This window comes from Cyclopterus lumpus, chromosome 3 (genome assembly GCF_009769545.1).
Source record: "Cyclopterus lumpus isolate fCycLum1 chromosome 3, fCycLum1.pri, whole genome shotgun sequence".
NCBI lineage: Eukaryota > Metazoa > Chordata > Actinopteri > Perciformes > Cyclopteridae > Cyclopterus > Cyclopterus lumpus.
The window spans coordinates 4,976,555-4,988,566 of NC_046968.1; the positions used below are offsets into that span (position 1 = coordinate 4,976,555).

General features: G+C 43.1%; 1 protein-coding gene across 1 annotated transcript in view; it reads right to left on the reverse strand.

Annotated features, from left to right (window-relative positions):
* The window catches only part of si:ch211-186j3.6 (neural-cadherin), a 272,276-nt gene that overhangs the window by 16,682 nt on the left and 243,582 nt on the right, over positions 1 to 12,012 (reverse strand). Inside the window, exons 34-35 of the mRNA XM_034527653.1 lie at positions 9,735 to 9,915; positions 1,892 to 2,136 (exon numbers count right to left, since the gene is read on the reverse strand). Of these exons, the coding sequence (XP_034383544.1) occupies positions 1,892 to 2,136; positions 9,735 to 9,915 (426 nt within the window). The remainder of the gene's footprint in view (positions 1 to 1,891; positions 2,137 to 9,734; positions 9,916 to 12,012) is intronic.

Sequence of the window (12,012 nt, forward strand, 5' to 3'; positions counted from 1 at the left end):
TGAACTTTTGAAACAAACTTCCTGCGGGTCGAGGAGCGATGACCCCTGCTGTGGGTAATGTCACAGAAAGCCTACTCAGAAAATGCACCGTTACTGAATCTCACTCCAAACTCAATTGAAAAGCCGGCAGCTTGCTGAGAAGAGGTGCAGACTGTGTCATAACCACTGCTGCTGCTCACCGTGCTGGTGAGTGGGCCTAATCAATAGGCAAAACAATAACTAACTTCCTATTGTTTTTTTTAGAAAACCAGCGTCCTTTTTCTCTCGGCAGAAGTATCTTTGCCTCGAGTCTTTCTTTCCCTTTTCTTTCAGTGGAAATTTATCGGATGATTGTCCAGCCCACACGTCAGTGAGATGATATTCTGCGTCTAGGCTGTGGACATTATGAATGGCTCTGACATTTAGGACGCACTCCTCAAATGATGTGGCTGCAGTGAGAGAGAGAGGTGTAAATGAAGACGTGGAGCCTCAGTGTGGTGGCTGGGGCGTGGTTAGGCTCAGCTGCAGGGGGGGAGCGGGGGAGTGGCTCAGGGAACGGGTGCCGGGAAAGAGGCTTAAGTAGCCTCAGCTGCAATAGATCAGGGCAATGCGTCTTGGACCCTATATCAGGGTGTGTTGCAGATGGAGCAGGGGACCGGCAGAGCAGGATCACAATAAAGAATATTGCCAAACGTTACACGACGTGTGCTCATTCCTTGGTGCTGGGGAGGGGGAAACCCGGGGATTGTGACATATTGTGACCATATAGCGATTATTACGTCCATTTCAAAGTGCTGTATGTTGTCAGGCCCTTGTTAGTCTGAGTGTGATAACATTGTCCCTGGGGTCTTGCTATACACACTTCCCTTTACAACACACCTTTCGAGGTAAAGGAAGGCGCTCATTATCAAAGAAATGTCTAGCACATCATTAAAAAAACATCTGGTACATTATCACCATCACAGTGTGCGGTTGTGTGTGTGAGAGAGATAGAGCGCTCCAACATTATTCTGGTCTAGATTTCTGTGTCGTACTTTAACACATTTTTGTATAATTTCCTTCATTGGAGATTCCAACATTTTAAGCAGATCCATCTAAGGCTGACCTAACCTGCAGTAGTGCACTTACTAAAATATGGAGTTCCTTGTTACAAAGAACTACTTCCTGTGTTTACTTTATGTCAGACTTAATTAAACAGTGTTGCAATGATGTATTTAAGCCATTTTAAGTTGTTCGTTTTGAATGTCAGAGGTTTACTTTGTACAAAAAAAGAGTGTGCGTCTTTATTATTACTTTTCATAAAAGCTGGATTTCCACATTATTGTGCAAAAATCCACCTTGTCGGGCTTCAAGTAATGCACTTATGCAGCCAGCGTCCGAACCAATCAGCATCCCAATAGGAGAAGCTGCAGGCGACGAAGAAACGACCGTTGGTTCAGTCAAAACAACAATGGTGGTTAGTCACGATGCCGCAGTGGCATTGGTTATGTTGACTGGAGAGAACGTCTCCACTGAAGGAAGTGCAAAGAAAGGCACTGAAGGCTTTTTGCTCCGGCGAGAGTTTGAATTTTTCCATTGAGGGCTTCTCAGAGGCTTTGAAGTAGGATTGGGTTCCTGGGCTGTCTAACAGAGACAGAGTGCAACGCTGCAAATGCACAGAATCTGTGTTTCCTAAATTTCTACAATGGAAATGGTGAGTGTTATTACAAAAATAGTCATAATGCACTGCAGTGTGGCGGTGGGATAATGTCTCATCCCAGATGGATTTCGCTTTCCCAATTCTTAAGCATCTTAGGCTTCAAAGGGAAAGGCAAGATGCTATCACAAAAGATACACGCAAACTTAAGCCCTCCTGCTGTGCAATTATCTCCTCTTTACGGTGTGTGTAACATGTAGTGCATGCAGTAGTTACCTAGCAGGGCCATGAAGCAGATACAGATGGCAAACAGGGAGCTGAAGCTCAGGCCCACGTCCTCCCGATAGATGGCCAGCGTTGTCTCGCAGTGGCGTCCTCTGTAACCCTGCGGGCAGTGGCAGGTGAATTTGGAGGGTGACTGCGCCACACAGGTCCCCTGGTGACAAGGCCGGGTAGCACAGAGGGTGTAGACACAGGACTTTCTCGTCCCGTTCACGCGGATCATGTGGCCAGGAGGACATCTGCAAAGAAGAGTGAGACACGGTCAACGGGGAAAAGGAAAACAGGAGGATCGTGAACAATGTTGAGCCCATTATGGGTTTTTTTGTCGTAAATTATGTATGTTGGATTTCCAAAAAACATTTAAATGTATCTTCTTTGCAGATGACACACATTATTGTTGTTGTGACAAACCTTTCGAGCCAGTGGAAAAGGAACTAAAATCTCTGACAAGTGGGTTTGGTTTTAACAAAGACTTTGGCAATACGGTAACAAATACACAAACACAACGCACAATTAATTATGTTGAAATAGGAAGAATGTCTGACATGAATCGTGCTGGAAGCCAATATGAATCAAATAAAAGCCTAAAACATCGAAGTAATTTGCAATATTGTATACAATTACAGAATTTCAACTTCATAATATGACAATAACTTAGTGTGTCAGTACTGTGGGGGAATGCATATAAAATATCTTCAAAGAAAACAAAATTTGAAACAAAACTTGAACCAACAAACACAACATCAAATTAAACACTAAAATGTTGACATAAGGTCGACTGAAACGACTCAATTCTTCTCTTAAAGTATCCAAAAGTGGAAATATAAGAGAAAGTCTATATGATTTGAGATTTGCATGTTTAAAAAACAAATCGTCCTACTAATATATAATAATAAGTACATTTCTATTCCGATAACAATGTGTAGATTAAGATTACTCTGATGTGCATGACACCAGATTTGATTAGGTGAGCGTGTAATAAGTAGTGAGGTGCATCAAAGAAAAACAGCATGCGAATACAAATGGAGCGACAAGGGGAATAAAACAAATCATATTGAACAGATAAAGCTTTAGAAGACAACACGAGTGTCTTGGATTGAATGTTTATTACACACTGAGAAAAAAGTGGCATACTCTCTTTGAGTCAGTGATGTACAGCTCGCTGGAGAATGAACTGGAGGAGAGGAAAATGCTGATTGCGACACCGGCGGTAACAAGGATGATTTTATGCAGACAGGGGCACATTTTCTGCCTCACTTCAGAAAGCACCACTATAATTAAAAGCTCATTTGGGTGTAACAGCTCAAACAAACATTTTATGAGCCCATTAATTCAGTATCTCTTTCAGTGTCGGTGGAGCAGCTCCAGGCTCGACATTTTGATGACATCAGAGATGAGTCTTGCCTCTGGTCCATAGTGATTTGCTCATGCTTATAAATATTGACTCAACTATGAAACGCCGACATTACAGTCAAAATGGCACCGTAATCGATCTCATCAATTTTCCTCCTCCGCCATAAAACTAAAGGGTTAACTAACATCGTGTGTTAAAGTCTCTTCTCAATTATGTTTACACGCAACTATACACTCAAGTGATTTAAGTTCACTGGCGACATTTTTGGAGGTTCTGGATGTTGAATGGGGGTGTAAGCGTTGAAGCTTTGACTTCCTGTCTCCTTTGGCCACTTTTGTATTCTTGATTGTCGCGGTGAATAGAGTCTGCAGTGTGTTACAAGCTTTGCCAAATGTGTCTGACTGAAAAGGAAGAAGGCTACGGAGCTTTTCTTCAACGTGCCTCATTTTGGCTTCTGCATAAGCAGCAAATTAAAGTGGCCCAAGTTGACCGACACCAACTGCCGCGCAGAATGATGGTGTCAGGCGCTTTCACCCAGTGCACAAAAAAAAGCACCTCCCCTTGCAAGATGGATTGTGGCGATGTCACAGGATCACATGAGAATCATGTTGCACGTCAAATCCATTCATGTAATGTGTTTATGTAACTTTGTAAATGCTGTTCATTCTGTACACATGACATCTATTGCTTCTATCCATCCGGGTAGAGGGATCCTTCTCTGTTGCTCTCCTGAAGGTTTCTTCCCTTTTTTCTCTGTGAAAAATTATTTTTGGGGAGTTTTTCCTGATCCGATGTGAGGTCCTGGGACAGAGATGTTGAATGTGTACAGATTGTAAAGCCCTCTGAGGCAAATTTGTAATTTGTGATATTGGGCTATACAAAATAAGGTAAGCCGGAGCACGGACCAACCAGCGTCCTGTGAGGAGCAGCTGAGGGCGTGGCTTATAGATGTGTGTGTGTGTGTGTGTGTGTGTGTGTGTGTGTGTGACAACACAGAGAGGCGACTGTTTCCTCAAAACAACACCAGCGGCTGATAAAGAGGTTTGTGTAGATGCTGCATAGCATCAGTTCTATCAGTGCTTTTCTCCATTCAACGAAGAGCAGAGAATGGCACTAAAAGGCGGTTCAGCCAATCACCTGCTCTTTTCCAAACAGTTTCAAACGGCAGCTTCTCATATGTTTCTGTGTCACAAACTGTGAGGCAGGTGAAAAAGAAAGAACCTTGTTTGCCTCTTTATATACCATCAGCTGCCTAACTTATTCTAACTTATTCTAGGACTCCTCCGGCCTGATCTTATTTTTGCCATAAAGGCAAATCCAAAGTGGAATGCACAAGACTTCCAAAGTCTAATACAGTATCATCTTCCTCTCAAAAAAACCCTTTTCAGAATTACAAATTGTTCTTATTGTTATGTGCAGCTCGACAGGAACACTGGACCCAAATGCCGTCAATGATGGAAAAGCAACTTTATTGCTAAACAGGATTCCAAAAACAGGCTTCAAAAACCAGGATACAAAACACGCACACAAGATCTTCCACGATCTAGACAAGACGAACCGACAAAGGGGAATGACATGAACAGGACTTAAATACAGAGGGCTGGTGCAGGTGATTGGACACAGGAGGAAACAATCAGGAACAGGGACAGGAAGTGAAGAGAAACAGAGGACACAAGAGACAAGGACTTCAAAATAAGACAGGAAACACGAAACAACACTACAGATCCTGACACTTATTGCGGTTTAAAATATCAGCTATTTTGATATCAAGGGGGGGAAAAAAGAAGAAAAAGTTGACCCAGTTGTTGGAAACAGAACATCTTAAAAGGTAATTTGCTGTGGGTGGGATTATTAAACTATGACAAATGTGCAGCGTTCAGTGAGCATTATGCCTGGTTGGAGTCTGCGTAGGTGTTGAACACAGGACGGTCTGTCAATCAGCGAGACAACGCTGCTTCTCTTTTCTCTGCTCTCTCTTATCATTGCCCGTCATTAGCCATGAATGGAAGCAGTGCTATGAGTGTCTTATTATAACGTAGATGAGCATGCATGCTCTCTCACAGTAATTACCAACACGTCCTCGTTCCTTATTGACAGAACAGTTCATTTTACAGTGACTCCTAAAGAGACATACATGACCCTTCTATTAACGTTGCAGAATGGAACTACTTGGTTAGGTTTAGAGAAAGCTAAGTACCACGATTACGTATCTGACCTAATATAAGTTTGGGGAAGCATAGGAACAGCGGGCGATAAAGTCCTGTTGGACCTACCCATCCACACTAACCTCCGCCCTACGAGGGGCAACACCACCTGACTGCCTCCTTTTCCCTCCTCATAATTACGACGACCAGAGGTGGTGACGTGTGGCACTGTGGGAGTTTCTGAAGGCGGATTACTTGCTCGATCTCATGCTGTCATACCACTTTGTGTTTCCAGTTGCACCTCATAATATGCTCTCGCTAAATATGCCTCAGATCAGCTCGGGTCCCTCCAAATAACAATAATAACAAAGTTATTAAGCAAATGTTTCTTTTTTTTTTAAGTATTCAGCGCCAAGCCGAGCCCCTCCCGCACCCCCTTGCCTAGCTTTGTAATTATGACAACAATGTGTCTTCGATTTCACACAGAACTTTACACAGGCCTCTCCCTTCAAGGCAAGGGTTTCGTCAGCTGAAATGACAACAGATCGCACAAGCTATGAAGTTAAAGTTACCAGAGGCAGAGGGACTTTTAGCTGCTCATGAAACAGTCTCCATTTAATACTGAGGCCTCCATATGACCTACATAAGTAAACGAGACCATCGTAGAAAAGATTGTCTGTGTCTATTGAATATCTATGTGAGTTATTGTTGAAATGTGTCATCTGATCTGACCCAGATCCTCAAAACTTTAAACTTTAGGTTTCAGAGAAAAAAAGCCCTTCCTCTGACTCTAGGCCCATGCGAACCGCTTGTGGACAGATGAAAAGTTATGGTTGCTAAACCCCCTCTACCCGGTGCCCCAATGTCATATTGCATCTCATCATTGGGTCTTCCTGCACATGCGAAATGCAATCTGGTCAGCACTTCCCGAAAGGCTCACCAGCTGGGGCACGTTCACGGAGCATGAGGATGATCGCTTTGTTCGAGGCGTCCGCCGAGACGGTTGTCGTAGTAGCCTCCTTTTATGAGTGTAAATTACAATTCCAAAAAACCTTCAATAAAAGAATACACACAAATACATTCGATTTGAAAGCGCCGTCCCTTTATTTCTAGCGCCGTCTGCTATAACTCTCCGTCCCCGCAGCTCCAGTGATACTGCACATCTGTCGAGCCCCACGGCTAACGGTGGTCCCATAGCTTTGATACAGAGCTGATGGGCAACAAGATTTTAATGGATGCTAGGCAAGACAATCAACTACTAGACTTTGCACACACATCACCAAGGATTACATCTTTAACAATAAGGCCGCTCGCACAACTACACAACCACGCAACCAAATCTACACAGCACACTGACGCACACACTCAGCGGTTCACCTGAAGCCTCGCGGCCTCTCATAGTTCAAAGTCACAGCAAACGGGTGAGAGAAGATTATTCTATTTTGTTTTAAAAAAATAGAATGGACCAGAAGTAATCTTTCTCTTTGACATATTTCCACAACTATAAGCGTACTGAGTAGGGTAACGCGTGGTAAGTATTTTTGAAAAAGCTTGAAAACTCAGTTCGTTAGACTTGGTCATTAAAGAAATGCATTCAGCAATACCTCATTGTACCGCCATGATTTTAATGGATCTCACTGTCAGTGCAATACCTCATTGTACCGCCATGGTGATTAGCGCAAAGTACCAGAAATAACTGTTTACATTGAACGCACCTGAGAGGATCACGTGCCAAGAGGCGTGGACACGCCTACGCACCAGCTTTAAGCCAACCACGGAGAAGACTCTGTCTATGCGCAAACTCTGCACCAATGTATTGCCTGAATTCTTAACCAATGGAGTGAAATCACTTCTTCTTTCTAGTAGATTTACCTGTCTGCGAGCTTGGCTCAGGGCTTGTGGGTGAAAGTGAGAGACAGTTAACTGCGCTGCAGTCTGTGGATCCTACGGGACCTCAGCTGAGACCATAGAATACTCTGTATCACATTATTTATTATAACTATCTATCCAAGACCTTGGAAGACGTTCTTCCTGCTACTAGATTTTTGAACACAACGCGCGGAAACGTTGTACACAACATTTGCATTACGGACCAAGTGCCACTAAGGGAATAAGGTCGTTATAATTGTCAATACTATTGATTCATTTGATTAATACAACAAGCTGGACTGGAAGTGACAAATACATGGTTTTCTATTGATGCTTTCAGGGGGTCTCAAGTGTCAATCAAAGAGACTGGGGGGTATTTTGCACACTAATTAAAAGTATCAAAGACAAATCAGTGCTTATTTGAGCCCCGGGGAGAAGAATAATCCCCACAAACGTGTCTTGTTAATCGATGAGGCCCCCCTGGGTAATCAGGTATCAAATATTTGGGCTTGGAGGATTCCCTGCCAACACTTACCGCTCACTAATCATCTTCCAAGTCCACCAGGTCAAGTGGTGAAAAGAGAACAAGGCGAACAGGTAAGCAGGGTGGGGGACGGATAGGTGGGCCGCAGGGTGGGGGGCACTGTGGTAATGGTACATGGCTTAAAAACTGAATGAGCCAGATGAGAGCCATACAGACCAAGAAATGGAGGGGCAGAGAGTCATTTAAAAAAGAAAAAGAAGAAATAGGCTGGTTGGTGGATGGGTGATGCGGATGAGTGGATCAGAGGAGTGGAGAGAAAAAAGAGCTAACGGCAAGATTAAAAGCAAGGCTGCACGGACTGAATGGAGGCCGATGTTTCCTATGGCAGAAAGAAATTGCTGAGATTAGTGCATGTGGCTACGAGCTCTTGCCGTTTGATTCTGGTCTGTGCCGCGGGTGAGGGGTTGTTAGTTTGCGACAGCTTTTTCATCGCACAACATTTTCCATTTCCTATTTCCCGCTGACAAACAAATAATCCCTGCGTGCAGAAAGTCACACAGCAGTGTATGTGAAATGTTGATCAAGCGAAAAGGTGTGAATCCCATTAGGGTCAGGGGGGATGGGATGATAATATCACTTCACCTCCGACACTTTCAGGCGTTTAGCTTTAGCGACCGAGCAGATGGGGCTCATCCTTTGCCTTTTAAATGGCAGATGCAGCAGTTGCTGAACATGCTGGCTCTTGTAGGCATTTGGAGTTCTGAAAGTCTCTCTCCGAGGCCATGTTCAGACTGCCAATAACCGCCTCGGCCACAGAGCAGAGAGGAAAATGACAAAGATACTGGCTCAACTTTTGCTGCAGTGGCCAGCGAGCCCTCCCGTGGGCCAATCACGTTTCCTTTCGCAAACGCAGAGGCGGAGAGGGAATGTTGTGAGCTGTACAACCCTCCCTCAAAGAGCATGAACTGCTGCCACTGTGTCATTATGTTTCATTATGCCTTCAGACTGGACTTCCAGTGTATTTCATCTTCTCACCAAAAACATGAAGCAACATGCAGTCGGTAACAACTACGCCTCCCATGTGTACATCCAATTACAGAGCTTCTATTGTGATGTGTGACTCACGCAAATTATTCTGGTGCATTTGGCGTTTATTTGGACAATTCTGTTGGCCACACTTTACATGAAAGTAAACCAGAACAATCAAGTCAAGGAAAAAAGGTAGACTGAGGTCAGGAAGAATGCTGCTGAAGAGGCGTTGTCAGTGGTAACCGCTGTATGGGCGTGGTGCACAGCGGAGGCCGCGATCAAGCCGAAGGGGCCTGCAGTCTCACAAGCCCCTCCCACCAGTGTATGAATGGGTGTGAATGGGTGAATGATGAGGTAGTGTTAAAGCGCATTAAGTACAGTCCATTTACGTTGTTTAATTTCTGTGTGTTCATCATATCCTGCATGTAAAGAGTTTTCTGCATTAAATGTATTGCAATGACACACTCCAGTTATTGCTTGGCGATTGCTTTCTGGCCAGCCTGGGCTTTATTTCCGGCTGTTCATAACGTAAAGTGGAGAATAATTGGCTGCCACGTGATCCTGCATAGAGACCAGCATCCTCGTGTACACGTGAGTAAACGCTTCTTGTGCCATGAAGCTGTTGTCAAGTAACTTGACATTTCCCCGGCTTTTGAACAAATAAAGGCTCAGGGATGCTTTGTCTTCTGCATTTTCCTCCCCCCGCCCCCTCCCACACACTCTCAAGTAGGTCAGGGCAGGTTGTTTCAAAGCACATTTATGTGGATGTGATCAAAAACAATTCCAAGGTCAAAAGCAGAATAATGGCTTCAGAGGAAGAGTGAGTTGGTTTAAATGCATGTGTCTTCATGCCTCTGTGTCAAAGTGTGTATGCGGAGCATCCAAGTGTGAGTGTGCTGTGCAGCTACGAGGGGTGAGGTTGGGGTTATGTGTGTGTGTGTGTGTGTGTGTGTGTACCTGCATTCGTGCACTCTCCACAAGTCAACGCAGGTGAAGGGGGCGCTACACTGGTTCCTTTTGCAGGAGTCAGACGAGCACCCAGGGGAGAGGCCTTGTATGCTGACCTGAGAAACCCCATCTCGCGGCTGGCTGTCCAGAGGCATGTAGCGACCGTTGAGGCGTACGTCCCTCATGCAGCCTGCAGGGAGGGAAACGGGAAAGAGTTTAGCAGAACACAAACAACTGTGCAGACACAAAATTAACCAAATGTTTTTGATAGATCACTGGCTCCCGTTCTAACACTCTAACACAGTCCATAAGAGCACTCTTGTTTGTGAATTTGTTTGAAAGGTCCTAAGAAAAATCCTACCTGGTTTCTTATAATGACGGATCCCTTTAATCCTTATGAATTGACAGTGTGTGCCAGCTGATCAAATTGAGTGTAGGTAAAGGCCCCGCCCATTCCCATAAAATTGCAGCGCCGTGCTTTCAAATATCGTGATCTAGTTGATCTTGAAACTGCACAAACAGTGTAGGACTCAACTGATTCCTCACTTTAGTCAGAAGTTATTTGACACGAGAGAGAGAGAGAGACAGTATACACGTATAGGGTACTTATTAGGTATGTTTCAGAAGAAAAAAGGTGGAAAAGACATTTTGATATAATGTTTTGGGAATTTGTTTATGTTTTGTTTTTGTAAATCTAAAAGGGAATGGGTTGCCTATTAGGTAGGTACAATATGTTTATGCTTCAGCCAGAATATGTTTGGTCAGGTTATATTTGTTTTCCTTTTAAGTTGATCACCTTAATGTTTTTTATGTATTTGTATGTGCATTCTTTACTTAAAAACTTAAATAGTTCCGAAGTGGAGGTTCTCCTGCAGGCAGTGAATGTCAAACAAGCAGCTATAATTAGTAGTAGATTAGTGGTAAATATAAAATACGCTAATACTCATTAAGTGCTGCAGTCAGTGCAGTTTGTATTCATTTTGAAAGACCATATGCATTGTAAAATAATGAAAACACAAGTTGAAGAACATTTTTATGGTAAAAAAATATTATAGGAAATTAATTCCAATGTTATGCAACTGTATAATTGAAGAAAATACAATAACGATATATTTGGCAATAACATATCAGCACAAATGTGTTAGTGTGCTCTCGAGGGTGGGTGGATTCTGTTATCAGCCAGGAGCAAATCTCAGATTGTTTTCTCAAGAAAACATTGGTGAATGCCAGAACCTTGGTGATATGGTATGTGGGTATTAAGAAGAATTAATGAAGAGATGTCAGTCGGTTTCTTGTGGTAGGCTGTTCATTGCAGCATCTTAAAATGCTGTTTATACGGTTCAAGGGGAAATCTCTGTGGGCAAAGATTTGCATACATGTTGGATTTTGTATAATGTTCTTCACGGTGTACTGATGGATGTGTTGTTTACATATGTCACTGCTTCGCTGTTACGCGCCTGAGACACTTAGCAAAGGAGAGAAAATATATTTAAAAGGCTGTTTGCAAAATGCTGCCCATAGTTACTAGAAAACATGGCAAATAGGGCCAAAATGCTTAGTTACAAGATACTTTCGACTTTGGATCTTGTTTTCATCGGTTTGTTTTATCAATACTTACTAGGCTACTTGTGTAGGGTGGTTACATATGCTTTGACAGGTAACATCCAAGTACATTATTAGGGGACCGTATTAACTGCGTTTGATTCTTACTCATGTTTCGAACTTTGTAAACTGGGTTATATGCTATGATAGGAAAAATATGAGGTCATGCTGGGTTATAGCTAATGTTATATGCTTCAACAGGGAAAATACGAGGGCATGCTGGGTTATAGCTAATGTTATATGCTTCAACAGGGAAAATACGAGGGTATGCTGGGTTATAGCTAATGTTATATGCTATGACAGGGAAAATACGAGGTAATGTTGGGTTATAGCTAATGTTATATGCTATGACAGGGAAAATACGAGGGCATGCTGGGTTATAGCTAATGTTATATGCTATGACAGGGAAAATACGAGGTAATGTTGGGTTATAGCTAATGTTATATGCTATGACAGGGAAAATACGAGGGCATGCTGGGCTATAGCTAATGTTATATGCTATGACAGGGAAAATACGAGGTAATGTTGGGTTATAGCTAATGTTATATGCTATGACAGGGAAAATACGAGGGCATGCTAGGTTATAGCTAATGTTATATGCTATGACAGGGAAAATACGAGGGCATGCTAGGTTATAGCTAATGTTATATGCTATGACAGGGAAAATACGAGGGCATGCTGGTTT